Source organism: Bufo bufo, chromosome 3 (genome assembly GCF_905171765.1).
Source record: "Bufo bufo chromosome 3, aBufBuf1.1, whole genome shotgun sequence".
NCBI lineage: Eukaryota > Metazoa > Chordata > Amphibia > Anura > Bufonidae > Bufo > Bufo bufo.
This window is the reverse complement of record NC_053391.1, coordinates 445,918,176-445,939,753: the sequence shown is the minus strand read 5'-3', so window position 1 is coordinate 445,939,753 and position 21,578 is coordinate 445,918,176. Positions and strand designations below refer to the sequence as shown.

The following is a 21,578-nucleotide window of genomic DNA, read 5'->3' as shown; positions in this document are numbered from 1 at the left end:
CCCCTGTAAAGCTCCATTCAGACGTCCGCATGATTTTTACGGATCCACTGATAGATGGATCGGATCCGCAAAACGCATCCGGACGTCTGAATGAAGCCTTACAGGGGCATGATCAATGACTGTGGTGATCACCCCATATAGACTCCCTGATCACCCCCCTGTAAAGCTCCATTCAGATGTCCGCATGATTTTTACGGATGCACTGATAGATGGATCCGATCCGCAAAACGCATCCGGACGTCTGAATGAAGCCTTACAGGGGCATGATCAATGACTGTGGTGATCACCCCATATAGACTCCCTGATCACCCCCCTGTAAAGCTCCATTCAGATGTCCGCATGATTTTTACGGATGCACTGATAGATGGATCCGATCCGCAAAACGCATCCGGACGTCTGAATGAAGCCTTACAGGGGCGTGATCAATGACTGTGGTGATCACCCCATATAGACTCCCTGATCACCCCCCTGTCATTGATTACCCCCCTGTCATTGATTACCCCCCTGTAAAGCTCCATTCAGATGTCCGCATGATTTTTACGGATCCACTGATAGATGGATCGGATCCGCAAAACGCATCCGGACGTCTGAATGAAGCCTTACAGGGGCATGATCAATGACTGTGGTGATCACCCCATATAGACTCCCTGATCACCCCCCCTGTCATTGATTACCCCCCTGTCATTGATTACCCCCCTGTAAAGCTCCATTCAGACGTCCGCATGATTTTTACGGATCCACTGATAGATGGATCGGATCCGCAAAACGCATACGGACGTCTGAATGAAGCCTTACACGGGCGTGATCAATGACTGTGGTTATCACCCCATATAGTCTCCCTGATCACCCCCCTGTCATTGATCACCCCCCTGTCATTGATCACCCCCCTGTCATTGATCACCCCCCCCTGCCATTGATCACCCTCTGTAAGGCTCCATTCAGACATTTTTTTGGCCCAAGTTAGCGGAATTTTTTTATTTTTTTTCTTACAAAGTCTCATATTCCACTAACTTGTGTCAAAAAATAAAATCTCACATGAACTCACCATACCCCTCACGGAAACCAAATGCGTAAAATTTTTTAGACATTTATATTCCAGACTTCTTCTCACGCTTTAGGGCCCCTAGAATGCCAGGGCAGTATAAATACCCCACATGTGACCCCATTTCGGAAAGAAGACACCCCCAGGTATTCCGTGAGGGGCATATTGAGTCCATGAAAGATTGAAATTTTTGTCCCAAGTTAGCGGAACGGGAGACTTTGTGAGAAAAAAATTAAAAATATCAATTTCCGCTAACTTGTGCCAAAAAAAAAAAATTTCTATGAACTCGCCATGCCCCTCATTGAATACCTTGGGGTGTCTTCTTTCCAAAATGGGGTCACATGTGGGGTATTTATACTGCCCTGGCATTCTAGGGGCCCCAAAGCGTGAGAAGAAGTCTGGTATCCAAATGTCTAAAAATGCCCTCCTAAAAGGAATTTGGGCCCCTTTGCGCATCTAGGCTGCAAAAAAGTGTCACACATCTGGTATCGCCGTACTCAGGAGAAGGTGGGGAATGTGTTTTGGGTGTCATTTTACATATACCCATGCTGGGTGAGAGAAATATCTTGGTCAAATGCCAACTTTGTATAAAAAAATGGGAAAAGTTGTCTTTTGCCAAGATATTTCTCTCACCCAGCAAGGGTATATGTAAAATGACACCCCAAAACACATTCCCCAACTTCTCCTGAATACGGCGATACCACATGTGTGACACTTTTTTGCAGCCTAGGTGGGCAAAGGGGCCCACATTCCAAAGAGCACCTTTAGGATTTCACAGGTCATTTACCTACTTACCACACATTAGGGCCCCTGGAAAATGCCAGGGCAGTATAACTACCCCACAAGTGACCCCATTTTGGAAAGAAGACACCCCAAGGTATTCCGTGAGGGGCATGGCGAGTTCCTAGAATTTTTTATTTTTTGTCACAAGTTAGTGGAAAATGCTGATTTTTTTTTTTTTTTTTTTCATACAAAGTCTCATATTCCACTAACTTGTGACAAAAAATAAAAACTTCCATGAACTCACTATGCCCATCAGCGAATACCTTGGGGTCTCTTCTTTCCAAAATGGGGTCACTTGTGGGGTAGTTATACTGCCCTGGCATTCTAGGGGCCCAAATGTGTGGTAAGGAGTTTGAAATCAAATTCTGTAAAAAATGACCTGTTAAATCCGAAAGGTGCTCTTTGGAATATGGGCCCCTTTGCCCACCTAGGCTGCAAAAAAGTGTCACACATCTGGTATCTCCGTACTCAGGAGAAGGTGGGGAATGTGTTTTGGGGTGTCATTTTACATATACCCATGCTGGGTGAGAGAAATATCTTGGCAAAAGACAACTTTCCCCATTTTTTTATACAAAGTTGGCATTTGACCAAGATATTTATCTCACCCAGCATGGGTATATGTAAAATGACACCCCAAAACACATTCCCCACCTTCTCCTGAGTACGGAGATACCAGATGTGTGACACTTTTTTGCAGCCTAGGTGGGCAAAGGGGCCCATATTCCAAAGAGCACCTTTCGGATTTCACAGGTCATTTTTTACAGAATTTGATTTCAAACTCCTTACCACACATTTGGGCCCCTAGAATGCCAGGGCAGTATAACTACCCCACAAGTGACCCCATTTTGGAAAGAAGAGACCCCAAGGTATTCGCTGATGGGCATAGTGAGTTCATGGAAGTTTTTATTTTTTGTCACAAGTTAGTGGAATATGAGACTTTGTATGAAAAAAAAATAAAAAAAAAAAATCATCATTTTCCACTAACTTGTGACAAAAAATAAAAAATTCTAGGAACTTGCCATGCCCCTCACGGAATACCTTGGAGTGTCTTCTTTCCAAAATGGGGTCACTTGTGGGGTAGTTATACTGCCCTGGCATTCTAGGGGCCCAAATGTGTGGTAAGGAGTTTGAAATCAAATTCTGTAAAAAATGACCTGTGAAATCCGAAAGGTGCTCTTTGGAATATGGGCCCCTTTGCCCACCTAGGCTGCAAAAAAGTGTCACACATCTGGTATTGCCATACTCAGGAGAAGGTGGGGAATGTGTTTTGGGGTGTCATTTTACATATACCCATGCTGGGTGAGAGAAATATCTTGGCAAACGACAACTTTTCCCATTTTTTTATACAAAGTTGGCATTTGACCAAGATATTTATCTCACCCAGCATGGGTATATGTAAAAAGACACCCCAAAACACATTCCCCACCTTCTCCTGAGTACGGAGATACCAGATGTGTGACACTTTTTTGCAGCCTAGGTGGGCAAAGGGGCCCATATTCCAAAGAGCACCTTTCGGATTTCACAGGTCATTTTTTACAGAATTTGATTTCAAACTCCTTACCACACATTTGGGCCCCTAGAATGCCAGGGCAGTATAACTACCCCACAAGTGACCCCATTTTGGAAAGAAGAGACCCCAAGGTATTTCGTGATGGGCATAGTGAGTTCATAGAAGTTTTTATTTTTTGTCACAAGTTAGTGGAATATGAGACTTTGTAAGAAAAAAAAAAAAAAAAAAATCATCATTTTCCGCTAACTTGTGACAAAAAATAAAAAGTTCTATGAACTCACTATGCCCATCAGCGAATACCTTAGGGTGTGTACTTTCCGAAATGGGGTCATTTGTGGGGTGTTTGTACTGTCTGGCCATTGTAGAACCTCAGGAAACATGACAGGTGCTCAGAAAGTCAGAGCTGCTTCAAAAAGCGGAAATTCACATTTTTGTACCATAGTTTGTAAACGCTATAACTTTTACCCAAACCATTTTTTTTTTACCCAAACATTTTTTTTTTATCAAAGACATGTAGAACTATAAATTTAGAACAAAATTTCTATATGGATCTCGTTTTTTTTGCAAAATTTTACAACTGAAAGTGAAAAATGTCATTTTTTTGCAAAAAAATCGTTAAATTTCGATTAATAACAAAAAAAGTAAAAATGTCAGCAGCAATGAAATACCACCAAATGAAAGCTCTATTAGTGAGAAGAAAAGGAGGTAAAATTCATTTGGGTGGTAAGTTGCATGACCGAGCAATAAACGGTGAAAGTAGTGTAGGTCAGAAGTGTAAAAAGTGGCCTGGTCTTTCAGGGTGTTTAAGCACTGGGGGCTGAGGTGGTTAATGGTGTATTCCGGTTTTGCAATTTTCAGCATCAGTTGAAAGGAAACAACATGTTATCACTTACTAATAGCGATTGTTTATCTGTAATGCCCTGTTTTCCTTCACTCCATCGTGGTCACATGACATTTTCCACCATGTTGGTTCAGTGTGCTGATGACATGTCTACATCTGAGGCGTGGCAAGGCGTGTAAGGCTCTACCCCATAAATACAACATCATGAGTGACCTAGCCTCTTAGAGCACCAGGGCTTCAAGCACACTTCAATCTAGGGCTGCCATCAGGAGTTTCAGACATACAGTCAAACCGTGTCCCCTTCACCTGTATTTTTATTTACGCTGCTTACCAATCACCATAAAAAAATATCTTCACTACATGGCATAAGAGGAAACACAAAACAATATGACCAAATGCCTCATTAATAAAATCTAAGCCATTCAGGGGTAAAGCAAAGGATCATTGAACCTCTATGGGATTGCAGTGCCATACACAATGCACATACACAATAGAGACATATTACTGCTTGGGTGCACAAGGCCTGAAACCAAAAAGACACTTACCTTCTCAATCTTCCTCTCTTCTGTCTTGCAGCCTGTGTTTGTAGGGCTGCCAGTTGGCATACAGTTGACCGGACCATTGGAAGCTTCAGCACTAATGCTGGCTGCAGTAACATTTGGAGGCGTGATGGCTGCTGCCGCTGAAGTTAATGGGATAACTGGCCGAGTGCAGTGTACTGCTATAGAAGTCTGTACAGAGGAGTGCTGCTGGGACAAGTGTTGTGGAGAAGCAGTTGACTGTGCCCTGTTTGGGCTAGCAGGAAGTCGAGATGGTGAACTGTGAGTCCTTATAGGTGATACAGTCGCTGTGGGACGTTCTTGAGGTTGTGCTGAAGGAGGTGTTCAAGAACGGAAAAAAATATAACATCTTAACATCCATTAACAAATAAATACCTCTAATGATTTACATTGTGTGTGTGTGTATATATATATATATATATATATATACTGTAAATCACATATATATGTATATATATATATTTACGACATACAGTATATATGCATTTCAACAAAACCCAATAAAAAGTGATCAATACAATCAACATGCTCAAAATAACTATAAAACCTACTTTAAATTTAGAAAGCTAAAAAATTGAGAGGAGAAAATGTTAAATATATTCAAGATAAGGCTGGGGTTTCTCTGTAACATCTGGTACTGAAATAGCTATGGCAAAATCAAGGAAATAGTCAGAAATTTTTGACACCGATTTCTCTAACCCAAAGTCCAGTAACCTTTATAAAAACCCTTCTTGGCACCTGTCATACTGGTTAATCTCTTTTTAAAGCATTCCAGTGACTTTCCCCACATTGTTCCTAATCATTCTCCTACCCTGTCCTCTGACAACGTGTCTGCTTGGCTACTCATGATCATTTGTCTGATAATCCAATTTTCCCTTGTAATGCAATTCTGCACAGACCCCTGATTCGGATTTTACCTAAATCATCACTGATGCCCTGACTAAACCACTACAGATTTGTCCATTTTTCAATGGGTCCTACAGATGAATTGTGCAATCTATGCAGTACAGCATATTACTAATGAAGAACACAATTAATAGACTGAGCTTACATCTGCTGCGACACATCCATCACTCAACAGAATGACCATTGATGGACCCCACTGACTTATAATGGGGTCTATCAGGTTTCGTCACGGTGTCCATCATTTTACCATAAAAATAGTGCTGTATTGACTGAATGCTCTATTTTTTCCATCCAATGTGACAGATCCTCCAATGCAGATGTCAACAAAGTGATAACTAACCTCAAGATCTAACTAAACCGAGAAATGCAGCAGCAGAACATCTTGTAGTAGCTAAAGCACCACATCTCGTCTGTCCACAAAAAGGCTAGATGTGGTTGCGCCAGTGTGTCCTGTTTCAAGCCCCATGTTAGACAGCAAGGGCTGGGGCTGCAAGGCAGATTTTCAGTACTATCTGGTCACATTTTTTATAGTGGCACAGCCAGTCGTTGCTTCTGAAGAAGATATGTCATCAGCTTACATTAGCAAATGGTCCTCTGCTGCTGCTATCACCAATTCTGTACTTTTGCATGCTGCTCTGGGAACATATAAACTTTATATATTTGGGCAAGGAAACAACAGCAGCCTTCTGTTTCATTCTTCTACTTACCCATCTGCACACAGGTGCGTGTGTGGTTAATAGCTTGCTGGTTGGAGATCTTGGATGAATTGTTCTGAGAGGATATTGGAGATTGGTGAGCATGTATCTGAGGTACGGTAATAGGGAGAACAGGTCTGACAACATTGGTACAATTTGTCATCCCACCAGGAGACCCATGTGAAGCTAATGGAGAACCTCTGCTTGTTAGTGGAACTCCCATGGTGCAGTTTCGTGACTGGGCAAGTCCAGCGGGCATCCTAAAGCAGTAAAACAAAAACAAGCAACATGATGTACAGCCTCCTGCTCCTGATAATATTTTTATAATGTCACTTTCACTCCAGGCTTATTTTGTAGTGAAACAAATTGTTTCTAATGAATGTCGTTCCAGTAAGTTTTTCACTTTTTTAGCTTTTTTTTCTTTTCTTATAAATGTTTAGAAACAAGGTTATGTAGTGATAGAATTTGCTGAAGAGTTTCCCAGTGACAGATACAATAAATAACCTCATACAACTCTGTCAATAATGTTCTTATACACGGGAGAATGATGCATGCTTTGTCTCATCATTATGTGTGATGTACTTCTGGCTCTACAACTTCATGGAATAGAAGAACAGCAGAGGGTTGTATTAAACATTGAGGAAAGATGTTAAGCTAGAAACATAGAATGTGTCGGCAGATAAGAACCATTTGGCCCATCTAGTCTGCCCAATATACTGAATACTATGAAGAGCCCCTGTCCCTATCTTATATGAAGGATGGCCTTGTGCCTATCCCATGCATGCTTAAACTCCTCCACTGTATTTGCAGCTGCCACTTCTGCAGGAAGGCTATTCCATGCATCCACTACTCTCTCAGTAAAGTACTACTTCCTGATATTACTTTTAAACCTTTGCCCCTCTAATTTAAAACTATGTCCTCTTGTAGCAGTTTTTCTTCTTTTAAATATTCTCTCCTCTTTTACCTTGTTGATTCCCTTTATGTATTTAAAAGTTTCTATCGTATCCCCTCTGTCTCGTCTTTCTTCCAAGCTATACATGTTAAGGTCCTTTAACCTCTTGCCGCCACACTAATGCCGATAGGCGTCAGTACGGCGGCGCTCTCAGGTCTCAGCGACGCCTATTGGCGTCATCTCGTGAGACCCGAGATTTCGCTTGAACGCGCGCATTCAAAGCGGCGTGCAGCTCTGAAGTTAAACTACAGCCTGCCAGCGCTGATCATTCACTGGCAGGCTGTAGATGTTTAAAAAATCGCATCAGAAAGGTATATTAGACACTGTTTTGTTAACAGCGTCTAATATACCTGCTACCTGGTCCTCTGGTGGTCCCTTTTGCTTGGATTGACCACCAGAGGACACAGGCAGCTCTGTAAGTAGCACCAAGCTCCACACTAGACTACACCCCCTGTCACTTATTAACCCCTTATTAACCCCTGATCACCCCATATAGACTCCCTGATCACCCCCTGTCACCCCCCTGCCATTGATCACCCCCCTGTAAGGCTCCATTCAGACGTCCGTATGTGTTTTGCGGATCCACGGATCCGCAAAACACGGACACCGGCAATGTGCTATCCGCATTTTGCGGATCCGCACATTGCCAGAACTATATAGAAAATGCCTGTTCATTGTCCGCAATTGCGGACATGTTCTATATTTTTGCGGAATGGAAGTGCAGATCCGCAATTCCGGATCCGAGCAGGACAAAGTCTGTCCCCATAGAAATGAATGGGTCCACAATTCCGTTCTGCAAAATGCGGAACAGAATTGCGGACGTGTGAATGGGGCCTAAGGGTCCCTTATCACCGCCAGTTAGTTAGCGCCCAGCCCACCGCACCGCAGTTACTGATTAGTCGCTGATTAGCGTCATCGCTGTCGCTAATCAGCACTAGTACTATATAGTATCTGTAAGTGATCAAGACTGATCGCAATCAGATCTATATCAGTACATTAGGGTCACCTTAGGCTCTACAAAAAACGCAGTGTTCGCCCGATCAGGCCTGATCTTGTGCGCACACTTGCGTTCAGTCCGCCCCACCGCAGTGACATAAATTATTTTTTTATGATCACTGCAAAAACACCGTAAAATCGCTGCGGCGCTATAAAGATCACTTTTGAGGGGCATGGCGAGTTCATAGAAGATTTTTTTTTTTGGCACAAGTTAGTTGAAATTGATTTTTTATTTTAATTTTTTTCTTACAAAGTCTCATATTCCACTAACTTGTGACAAAAAATGAAATCTTACATAAACTCACCATGCCCCTCACAGAATCCAAATGCGTAAAAATGCCCCGTGAAATCCTAAAGGTACTCATTGGAATTTGGGCCCCTTTGCGCATCTTGGCTGCAAAAAAGTGTCACACATGTGGTATCGCCGTTCTCAGGAGAAGTAGGGAAATGTGTTTTGGGGTGTATTTTTACATATACCCATGCTGGCTGAGAGAAATATCTCTGTAAATTGACAACTTTGTATAAAAAAAAATGGAAAAAGTTGTCATTTACAGAGATATTTCTCACACACAGTATGGGTATATGTAAAATCACACCCCAAAACACATTGCCCTACTTCTTCTGAGTACGGCGATACCACATGTGTGACACTTTTTTGCAGCCTAGGTGCACAAAGGGGCCCAAATTCCAATGAGTCCCTTTAGGATTTCACAGGGCATTTTTCCGCATTTGGATTCCAAACTCAACTTCAATTTCATGTTTACGTTTATGGTTCGCAGTGGTTAGTGTTTTATGTATGCACGTGCTTCGGATTACTAATGTCTATATTTTTAACGCCTGTTGGCAGTCATCTACTTTAGGCCACCTTCTAGCCAATCCAATCATTCAAGTCGCTTCATATGCCATCAGGTCCGGCTTACGTTTTAATTACTTATCGTCACCGCAACGTCATCCCTCTGTCTTCGGGGGCCCTATGACTGATCCGGTTTCATGGCTCCGGGGGCCCCATGACCGTTTTTTTTTAAATGTTTTGTTTGTTAGGGGTACGACATGGTTGTAGGCCGGTTAGTGTTCCAGGTTTGCTGTTGGAGGGGGTCATGGTTATGCGAGTCCCCAAGGCATTCTGGTGCTGCATAAGTGGTTTATTAAAAAAAAGAGGCTCGCACGAGTGGCTCTTCGCTTATAGGACCTCACGACTGGCATCGTCATTCATAGTTCGCACGGTCATCTGATACTTGTTCCGCCATAAGAGGCTCTCACGCATGGCTCCCGCCATAAGAGGCTCTCGCGCATGGCTCCCGCCATAAGGGGCTCTCACGCATGGCTCCCGCCATAAGGGGCTCTCGAGCATGGCTCCCGCCATAAGGGGCTCTCGCGCATGGCTCCCGCCATAAGGGGCTCTCGCGCATGGCTCCCGCCATAAGGGGCTCTCGCGCATGGCTCCCGCCATAAGGGGCTCTCGCGTATGGCTCCCGCCATAAGGGGCTCTCACGTATGGCTCCCGCCATAAGGGGCTCTCACGCATGGCTCCCGCCATAAGGGGCTCTCATGCATGGCTCCTGCCATAATGGGCTCTCAAGCAAGGCTCCCGCCATAATAGGCTCTCACGCATGGCTCCTGCCATAAGGTGCTCTCACGCATGGCTCCCGCCATAAGGGGCTTTCACGCATGGCTCCCGCCATAAGGGACTCTCACGCATGGCTCTTGGCTTAGAGGATTTCACAATTGTCATCGACATTGGTAGGTCATACGGCCATCTGATACTATTTTCCATGGCACACCCTCAGAAGTTTTCTTTTGTTCATTTATATTATACAGATTAGTACTTGCGGTTCATTTCAGCCTCATTTCGTTAAGAAGCTTTACCCCATGTCTTTGTCTTTCTAGGTTATCGACTCCCGGTTGATTACTAAACCCGTTGGGTTAAGCCCCAATCTTTTCCCCAGCCGTCCTTAATTCTAAGGTTCGCATCCCGGCGGCTGCCCGGCCCCACATGCCCCTGGTGGTTGCTTCGGCCCCATGGCTTCAGGGGTCCGACCAATGGTTGTCTGTCCACCTGTGCAGCTATGCTTTTGAATGACTCATATCTGAATGAATGACTCATATCTTTACCTGCTTGCCAGCTTATGTTATTCAGGTTTCATTTTAGTTAATGTCCGTTATTATCTCTATTTTCTGTCACGTTTCCCTTCGTCTTTTCAGGTCATGCAGTTGAACTCATATTGGGGTCACCTTCCACGTCGGTCAGGTCTCGTTCCTAACGATATTTCGCCTTGCATGTTATTCAGGCCACGTAGTTTATCTTAGGTATCGCCTGCCACATCGGTCAGGCTCATGGTTTAATTTCACCTGCACCTTATTCAGGTCACTTTTTATAGTTATAATTATAAAAATAAAATAAAAACTCGGCCCCATGGCTTTGGGGGCCCGATGACAGCTTCGGCCCCATGGCTTCGGGGGCCCGATGACAGCTTCGGCCCCATGGCTTCAGGGGCCCGATGACAGCTTTGGCCCCATGGCTTCGGGGGCCCGATGACAGCTTCGGCCCCATGGATTCGGGGGCCCGATGACAGCTTCGGCCCCATGGCTTCAGGGGCCCGATGACAGCTTTGGCCCCATGGCTTCGGGGGCCCGATGACAGCTTCGGCCCCATGGCTTTGGGGGCCCGATAACAGCTTTGGCCCCATGGCTTCGGGGGCCCGATAACAGCTTCGGCCCCATGGCTTCGGGGGCCCGATGACAGCTTCGGGGGCCCAATGACAGCTTCGGCCCCATGGCTTCGGGGACCCAATGACAGCTTTGGCCCCATGGCTTCGGGGGCCTGATGACAGCTTCGGCCCCATGGCTTCGGGGGCCCGATGACAGCTTCGGCCCCATGGCTTCGGGGGCCCGATGACAGCTTCGGCCCCATGGCTTTGGGGGCCCGATGACTGTTTTCGGTCCTGCTGGGCTGATTGCCTGGTTGGTTGTCCATCTGTGCATTTGGGCTGATTTGGCCCCTATGTATCGCATACATACCTGCTTCCCTAATTTCCTAATAATCCAGCATCATTGTCATGTCTTACGCAGATATTTCGTCTTTCTTTAATTGTTCATGCTTTCGTTCAGGTTCTGCCAGAGGAAGAACAAGTAGGGCAATTCCCTCTAACATTTCAGTCTCTGATCGTAGTCGATCATATCTTGTCAACCAAAGTCTTTGCCTTTTTACCTCGACCAGGAATTCATTTTCGCCGGTAGTTTCATTGCATTGCATTCCCTCACTCATGGGAGGGCATAGACAGAATCTTATATATTATGGCTTCGTAGCTTCTTGCCGCACTAACCTCAGACTCCCTACAACCACGTTGAATCGGATTTTGGACAAGGTCCAGCATTTCCTCATGGTAGAAGATTCAGATAGTAGGTCGGTCTTCACGTCTCAAGCGTAAAAACAATTCTCAGGGGCACACAGTAGAACAACGCGCGGACCACGGCTAGCAGATAGCTGTTGTCTGGGGAACTATTCAAGGATTCTCTTCCTATCTACATGGTTCTTTTTGGCCCTCATTCCTGCATAGTCTAGGCAGTTAGGTTGCAGTCCCACGATCTCCTGAGGCTAGGGCATTGCCAGTACTCGCACTAGAACCAAACTTTACAAGTTTCAGTTGGTTTTTATGATCCATTTCACAACGTATTCCCGATCCTCCATTCCACTTTGGGGCAGTATCCGCAATATTGAGCATCATGTCTCTGGCCTTGTCATCCACAAGATGGGTTGTAGGTCTCCTACTGGTCTTGCCTCATATACCCCGAATTTTCGCTCTAGATCCCTGACGCCTTGCAGTTGGCTTGGGGATTAGTTTGCACATGCCATTCGAATTCCTTTTCTACCCTACTTGGCTTGGTTTTTGCCCACTTATAGGCCTACCCACGATCATGGCTTAGGGCACACAACAAGCCATTTAGTCAGGTTAGCTAAGACACGCCTAGCTGGGTTAGGTTGTTCCCGTTGTTTCTCTCCCTAGGGTTCTTCGGATACCTCTTGGCCGTAGCCATGACCACAAGTTGGTAAGGCTGATTAGTCAGCCTGCATTTGTGGGAGGGGCGGAGGCTCTTCATATACGAGCCACACCCTCACTTACAGGTGTGTTTTTTCAGGTGCCCCACCCTCCCTTATCTTCTCATTTCCACAGAGTATGCCCACTTATAGGCCTACCCACGATGATGGCTTAGGGCACACAACAAGCCATTTAGTCAGGTCAGCTAAGACACGCCTAGCTGGGTTAGGTTGTTCCCGTTGTTTCTCTCCCTAGGGTTCTTCGGATACCTCTTGGCCGTAGCCATGACCACAAGTTGGTAAGGCTGATTAGTCAGCCTGCATTTGTGGGAGGGGCGGAGGCTCTTCATATACGAGCCACACCCTCACTTACAGGCGTGTGTTTTCAGGTGCCCCACCCTCCCTTATCTTCTCATTTCCACAGGGTATGCCCACTTATAGGCCTACCCACGATGATGGCTTAGGGCACACAACTAGCCATTTAGTCAGGTCAGCTAAGACACGCCTAGCTGGGTTAGGTTGTTCCCGTTGTTTCTCTCCCTAGGGTTCTTCGGATACCTCTTGGCCGTAGCCATGACCACAAATAGAGATAAGAGGCTGAGTGAAGGGAAGGAGGAGAACAGCAGCCTGAGAGGCCCAGGTGGAAGTACAATTTTTTTATAAGATAGATTGCAAAGTTTCTTATATTCACATGTACAGGTGAAACTCGAAAAATTAGAATATCGTGCAAAAGTCCATTTATTTCAGTAATGCAAATTAAAAAGAATTGCATTAATGCAACTTAAAATTAGAATTTTGTAAAAAGGTTCAATATTTTAGGCTCAGTGTCACACTCTAGTCAGCTAATTAGTCCATATCCCCTGAGGAAAGGGTACCTGAGATTGTGACTTTGGGGTTTCATAAACTGTAAGCCATAATCATCCAAATTATAACAAATAAAGGCTTGAAATATCTCTCTTTGCATGTAATGAGTCTATCTCATATGTTAGTTTCATCTTTTAAGTTGCATGACTGAAATAAATGAACTTTGCACAATTTTTCGAGTTTCCCCTGTACTATTCATTTCTGAAAACTTATAACTGGAGGTACTCTTTAAGCACTGCTGGATTTTTTGGGATACTGTAGGTTGCATCTGAAGACATTTTCTATGATAAACTCCACTTTAGGCAGCTCAGTAGATGTATTTAAAATGTAGTGTAGCCATCCCTCCACCACATTCTGTAAGTGTGCATTTTCCAACTTGCTGATTGGGCTCTACTTGTGGAGCTGTGTTGTATTCTCTGACCATATACAGATGTAGCAGGGTTAACACACAAACTTTAGCGTTATCTTGATACAAAAGCCATTGAAAAACAATTGAGGGTGTTTTCTTAACGCATTTAGTTAAGATAACACGTCTCAGAAAGCATGTGTGTTAACTCTACTACATCTGTATGCCCGCTAGATACTCCCTTTGCCCTCTGGCAGCACAGAACTCTCAAAGACAGAATTTTAAATCCAGGCTTAAGCAGTGACACTGCAACATGCTCCTTCTTCCTCCCTTCCCTCTATTATTTACTCTAAAGTGCTTTTTGGTCATGGTAGATAGGTTGATACATTTTTGTACTTTATTTGGTTTGCAGAGTGCTGTTGCATTGTATGTTTTGTTCTATGTTGTGTTTTCAGCCATAGCAACTTTATTCATGTGACAAAATTTTGTATCCATGGATCACATATTACCATACCCAATTTCAATTGTGTCCAACTGTAATCACATTTTTTCCCCTCTGAAACCTGTATAGAATTCTAAGAACGTACCCTGCATAGTTTAGGCCTCTTTCACACGAGCGTGACGGATTAGGTCGGGATAAGTTCAGGGTGCGTTCAGTGAAACTTGCACCATTTTGCAAGCAAGTTCAGTTAGTTTTGTCTGCGATTGTGTTCAGTTGTTCAGTTTTTTTCGCGCGGCTTTAATGCGTTTTGATGCGTTTTTCACATGTGTGATAAACTAAAGGTTTACAAACAACATCTCTTAGCAACCATCAGTGAAAAATGCATAGCATCTTAACTTGCTTCCGGATGCAATGCGTTTTTCACTGAAGACCCATTCACTTCTATGGGGCCAGGGCTGCGTGAAAAACATAGAATATAGAACATGCTGCGTTTTACACGCAACGCAGAACGGATGTGTGAAAAAAAAAAGGCTCATGTACACAGACCCATTGAAATGAATGGGTCAGGATTCAGTGCGGGTGCTATGTGTTCATGTCACGCATTGCACCTACGCGGAAAACTCGCTCGTGTGAAAGGGGCCCTAAACTTTTGTAGTGCAATTACAACTTACTGAAATGCATTATTCAGTGCTTCTTGAATTCTATAATATTTTATTATCATTTTTTGAGTTGGTCTATGAAATTGATAGCAGTGTAAACTAGTACTGAAAGTATAAAAAAGCTGAGCACTGGCTGAGTCCTCACAATCTATCAGACAGCTAATGTCAGCAACTTTTATAAATAGGGAAATATTCAAGAGATAAAGAAAGTCAACCTCCTCTATGAAATCACTTTGGCATCCTTTATTATGCTTTATAGTACAGATGAAACATACTTTCCATAATAACATATATTGCAAAGTACACGTGTACTGCTGATTTCTGCAAAAAAAAAAGTTAGAATGATAGGAATGGTTTAGTAATAAAATGTCCAGATTATATGAAGTATTAATTATGATGTGGCTTTAATATGTCTTATGGGAACTCTGGGTCCTACTGGTGCACTGTATACATGTGCAAACGTGTCTATATCTCGGCTACTATACACAAGATGGGATTTTGTTTCATAAAAGAATCATCAAAACTTCAGATTTTAGTCACTGGAATGCAGTTTACTTTGTATAATATATATTTCATATGCTGATTAATTATATGAGTTTTACTTAATTTTTCTACTTACTAAAAGGTCTTTGTTTTTGCCCAGCAGAATAGATCACACTTTACATAATGAGCATGCTTGGAGTAGTAAATATGTGACAGGTGAATGTGAGGTCAGTGTTGCAAGTTGCTAATATAGGAATCATAATATAATACTGCTTGGGCTAATTGCTAGGCTGCTTCAACCAGCAGGATATAATGTTCTATATTGTATTGTTTATCATAATGAAATACATTCAGACCTTTTCCTGGTAAGACCGCAACATTTGCTCAATGGGTAATAACCAATTCACTTCCTGCAAGTTATAAATATTAACAAGCAACATGTTTATGTTTCATGTAAACTAATATATACAATGGTTTATCTCCTCATGCTTTCAATATACCAAACAAATAAATAACCATCACATTCATAAAGCAAAATAGGTGGCATAAAAAGTTTTTGGGGGAAAGGAGAAAAGAAAAACACAAGCAGATGTTCTGTATTCAACTTCTCTGCTGTCTGGCAATCTTTGTTCCCAATGTTCTCTATTGATTGTGCAAAAACATGTTTGTTGCATCAAACATTCCATAAACGATCATGCCCAAATGAATAAGCAGATGTTTTCCCTTCTCTTGAACAGCATTAATATACAAATAGATTAGAAAGTAAATCCAACTAATTAATCCCTATCATACAGCATATCGAACCTTAAATCCTACTTTTATTGATTGTGACTTGCTTTCTCAGCCACACCTGTATAAAGGTATGAGAAAAACAATGTACACTTTCTTTGAATTCTATGATTTATGCATAAGGACATAATAAAAAACATCTGGTCCTTAGAAGGTCTTACAATTAGGTAAATACAACCTCAGATGGGCAACACAACACAGGACTAATTATAGTGCTGTAAAAGAGTATTTGACACCTTACAGCACATTTGTCACACTTAAATGTTTCAGATTATCAAGCAAATTTGAATATCAAAGACAATCTGAGTAAATACAAAACATAGTTTTTAGATGATGATTTTAACAGGGAAAAAAGCTATCCCAAAGAACCTGGTCCTATGTGAGAAAAATAATTGAGCCCTCTCCCCCCATGACTTAACTGTGATTAACCACAGTTTTTGGAAAGCTGAGTTTGATTTCACTAGCCAAGGCCTGATTACTGCTAGACCTGTAGAATCAAGAAATTACCTAAACAGAACCTGTCTGACAACATGAAGTAGGCTAAAAGATCTCAAAAAGCAACACATCATGCCCCAATCTGAAGAAATTCAAGAACAGATGAGAAAGACAGTCATTACATATATCAGTCTGGAAAAGGTTACAAAGTCATTTCTAAGGCTTTGGGACTCCTGCAAACCACAGTGAGAGCTATTATCCACAACTGGAGAAAACATGGAACAGTGGAGAACCTTCCCAGAAGTGGCCAGCCTACCAAAATTACTCCAAGAGCGCATCGACGACTCATCCAGGAGATCACAAAAGAACCCAGAGCAACATCTAAAGCACTGCAGGCCTCACTTGACTCAGTTAAGGTCAGTGTTCATAATTCAACAATAAGGAAGAGACTCTGCAAAAATGGTATCCATGGGAGAGTTCCAAGATGAAAACCAATGCTGATCAAAAAGAACATAAACGCCCATCTCACATTTGCCAAAAAAAACATCTTGATAATCATCAAGCCTTTTGGGAAAACATTCTGTGGACTGACAAGAAAAAAGTAGAACTTTTTGGAAGGTGTGCATAAGAGCTGCCTGCGACTAACAAAGGAAGAGTATAGTACAGATTATAGTACTGTGGAGTACAGACCCAAGAGAATACCCCTTTATCAGGGAAGAGATTTATAAACTACCCTCTATGCCCGCTGTGATACATATGGAGAGTCTACAAAGTTGTATGCTGAAAGAGCCAAGGGTGTATGCTTCATTGTGAGTGACACTTATATGCCTATTGAATGCATTCCTATCACTGCTAAGATATCAATACATTTACCAGGGTTGTTAACCAGAATTTTTCTCTTTCTGAACAACATATTCAAAAATCACGAACAGCCAACATTTTTACAGACAAGCTAGAATTCATAATTAATGAAAAAGAACATATTACATGTATGTCTAAAACTCAATATACTGATAGGAACTCATTACCTTGATTAAAATACTATTAAATACTTTCACAATCACAATCACAATCATCAAGTACTACCAGCCTCAAAAAAAATAAAAAATCATGGAAACATCCATTTTTTTTAATGGACTGGACTTTCCATTTATTTCTAGATGGATGGCAACCCTGATATGTACCTCCTTGGAGTAATAATATAGTTATGTTGAACTATGTTACACTGTGTCAGCAGTATTCCTTCCAGTCCGGTGTGGTTACTTTACACTAGTAATCGCACTTGGATTGGAATATAGAATGTTGCCCAAGCCACATACAGCTTAATTTTTATGATAATTCATTCTCTCCTTAGCTTGGTGGATAACATAAAGACCTTGAATCTCCTGGGCCCCATTGGAAATGTGTAAAACAATACCTCCACTTACCAAGTGTCACTTATAACACTTGTATCATCTTATGTGGGAAGGGGGGGCCTTTGACCTCCTCAGGCCTGTAGGTTCAACTGATACTCCTGCGGTCTGGACCACAGCTATCTCTTAGTGTTTTTGTGCTTTTTCTGAATTCATGCACTATTCATGGAACCATGTATGCCCTTCTGCAAATATAATCAGGGCAGATTTTCAGCAAGCATGTAAGCAAGCATCTCTTCATTCACTGGCAGTATGCAGAAACCTTAAAAACAGTTAGAAACTGAAACAAAGGGTGTGCGATAATTTTAAAACTATGTATAAACGATATATTGCACCTGCAGTACTCTCTCAGCAGATAGCGATAAGCAATGCTTTGTTTCTTAAATCAGTAAGAAAGTCAACTAGCAATTGACTTCAGGTATTGATTGCACAAAAAAGCCATTCAGAACTGCAAATTATTTCCAGTACGGTCCATGCTATTCTTACCAGAAAGCACAGATAAATATTATATATGAACTTGTAACAATCAAGCTGTACTTGAGCGGTGCTATGGCAGCAATTTTACATAACAGTGCTGGTTCACGACTGGTCCCTTGGAATTAATTTTGCCTGCAATGTTTTTACTATTGCCAACTGTGAAGAGATGCATATAAATCCGCAAGACTCACTGTTGCTATGACAACACAATGCCATTGCAAAATTATTGAGTCGATCCCAATAACATAGTTCTAGAACGTTAAAAAAAACTAAGAAATAAAATTTGTAATCAATATTATTATATAATGCACAGCACAGTAACATATCATAATAATATTGTTTGTAAGGCAGAAATAAGACCTACTGTACTTCCACCCAGTTCATCCTCTGAACACACAAGAATGATCCAGAAGAAGAAGAAAAAAACATATGAGGAAGAGCCAACTTTCCTCAAACTACGTCTGTTAAGGTCTATGTAAATTATATATGTTTTGTTAGGACATGCTAATCATACTATCATGAGAAGCATAACATACAGTAGGTGCTTCGGTGCGCACGTTCCTCCTCCTGTAAATATGAGACTTGAACAGAGAGGAAACAAGCAAACAATGACTTCTGTACTTTGCTTGGACGTGGAGATGGCACAAACAACAATTACCTGACTGCTCTGATACATGAAGGCCAGAAAGTTGTTCATTGTTTTGTAGAAACACTTTCTATATGGAAAGAACATGTATCATCAAGGTTGACAGCAGGAGTGTTGCTACCATGGAAGCAGGGGAAGCGATTGCTATGGGGCCCAAACTCAGGAAGGGGTACGGGAGGAGGACAAATGGACTTCTTTTCAGGTGCCATGGAGCTGTGAGTATGGTGCCTAGCACTGGTATTCCTCACCGCTCTCTGGACTTCTTTTCCGGGCTCCTGTGCTGCACTAAGTTCTGGCAATGCACAGCTTCAGGGTAGGATGTAATCAGTGTAGAAGCCCACTATGACCTGACGCTGTGCATGTGTGGAGCATGTGTACAATATAAAGCAGGGCTATGTAAGTGTAATGAATATACTGTGGAGTTTTCTATGTGTAATGTGAACATAGTAGTGCTCTCTCTGTGTAATGGGCATATAGCAGAGTTGGGCATGTAGCAGTGCTGTGTGTGCAATGGGCATGTAGCAGTGCTGTGTGTTTAATGAGCATGTAGCAAAGCTATGTGTGTAATGAGCATGTAGCAGTGCTGTGTTTAATGGGCATGTAGCAGTGCTGTGTGTTTAATGAGCATGTAGCAAAGCTATGTGTGTAATGAGCATGTAGCAGTGCTGTGTTTAATGGGCATGTAGCAGTGCTGTGTGTTTAATGAGCATGTAGCAAAGCTATGTGTGTAATGAGCATGTAGCAGTGCTGTGTTTAATGGGCATGACGTAGAGCTTTGTGTGTAAACAGCATGTAGCAGTTCTGTGTGTAATGGGTATGTAGCAAAACTGTGTGTGATGGGCATGTAACAGTGCTATGTGTGTAATGGGCATGTAGCAGAGCTACATATCGAGCTTTTTTATTGGTAAGGAGGCTGCTAGTGGACTGGCGGCCTGGTCTGGTAAGCAGTCTCTTGTAAGAGGTGCTGTGAGCAATGAGGGCACTAGTACATCTATAAGCCCCTGGTCGGGGTCACTGAGTCCGAGGTGAATACACAGCAGGAACAGGGCAGTTATAACCAAATAATTACTCTGACTCTGTAATAGGGCAACTGCATATGGAAGCAATGTGTGTGGCAGTGTTATGTGAATATTGTGTATCGTGTTAGGTGGGCATTGTGTATCTAGCTCTATGGTGGTAGTGGTCTTATGTTTAGTGTATGATGTTGGATCAATTTAAAATTGTCTACATTTGCTATTTATGTACGGAAGACATTATACAGTAGTAATGATATCCCTGCATAAATAGCAATCTTTTAACATTATGTAGTCCTATTATATATATGAATTAGCACAAAATGTGTACTCCTCCTCAGCTAAAAATACTCCTCAAAATTGCTAAGAGCAGTATTTTTACTTTTCTGGAAAACATGTAGCACAACCTCTGCCTGTACATACTGCATCTATTATACCTTGTACCTCTCACATCAGTACATTGCTGTACATACTATAATTATATACACACACACTGCATATACTATACAGTATAATAGATGCAGTGCATACAGATATTGTAAGGGATCGCTCTCTCCTTCAGGGGTCAGCAATGACAGACCTCATCAAACAGGGGTTTTTCAAACTCAAACAGTGCTTTATTTGTCACACAGCTCATCACATTTCCAAGTTTGGCGTCACTTGGCACCATGAAGTCGCAGCTTTACTTCACAATGTGCTACATCAACACAAAACAATAAACGCTTGCCCGGCTAGGAACTCATTATACTAGGCCAGTGAACACACTAAGCTATTTGGCTTCGGTCAGACAGAACCCTAGCTGTGACCAGTGCAACCCACCAGTCCTCCTGGTGGAACCAGCGAAATACCTTGGGGGGATATAGACTAGCAGTCCTCCTGACTCTGACCATGCGACCCTCTCTTCTTCAGGTGTCGCTGGGTTCCCCCAAGCTCAGGCATCCATAGCCAGAGTGGCCTTTTATTGTGGAGAGTCTAAGGCACACCTGTGCAATATTCATGCTGTCTAATCAGCACCTTGATATGCCACACCTGTGAGGTGGGATGGATTATCTCGGCAAAGGAGAAGTGCTCACTAACACAGATTTAGACAGATTTGTGAACAATATTTGAGAGTAATGGGTCTTTTGTGTATGTAGAAAATGTTTCAGATCTTTGGTTTCAGCTCATGCAAAATGGGAGCAAAACCAAAAGTGTTGCCTTTATATTTTTGTTCAGTGTATATGAGGTCTGTCATTGTCTCACAATATGTATAATATATTATATACAGCAGTGCAGTGGCGGATCCGTCTCACAAATGCATTGCAATACCGGATCCGTCTTTCCGGTTGTCATCCAGAAAAATGGATTCAGTATTTATTTTTTTCTCATTTTTAAAGGTCTGCACATGCGCAGATCGCAAAACCGGATCAGTTTTGCCGGAACACTTGTGGCCGGATCCAGCATTAATGCATTTCAATGGAAATTAATGCCGGATCCGGCATTCCGGCAAGTGTTCAGGATTTTTGGCCGGACAGAAAACTGCAGCATGCTGCAGTATTTTCTCTGGCCAAAAAACGTAAGAGTGACTGTGTCTGTGAAGGTTCTCATTTATCCAGGTCATGGTATATCTGTAAAGAATAAATCAAGGCAACTGGACTTACTGTAGATTTCTTGAAAACGTTTCACTCGTTCTTCCAACGAGCTTTCTCAAT

At 42.5% G+C, this 21,578-nt stretch overlaps 1 protein-coding gene across 2 annotated transcripts in view; it reads right to left on the bottom strand.

Moving 5' to 3' along the window:
* SH3RF3 (SH3 domain containing ring finger 3) overlaps positions 1-21,578 on the bottom strand; it is a 448,315-nt gene that overhangs the window by 30,385 nt on the left and 396,352 nt on the right. For both annotated transcript variants that reach the window (XM_040425074.1, XM_040425075.1), the window contains 2 exons: positions 6,350-6,597; positions 4,722-5,047 (listed from right to left, as the gene is read on the bottom strand). In XM_040425074.1, the coding sequence (XP_040281008.1) occupies positions 4,722-5,047; positions 6,350-6,597 (574 nt within the window). The remainder of the gene's footprint in view (positions 1-4,721; positions 5,048-6,349; positions 6,598-21,578) is intronic.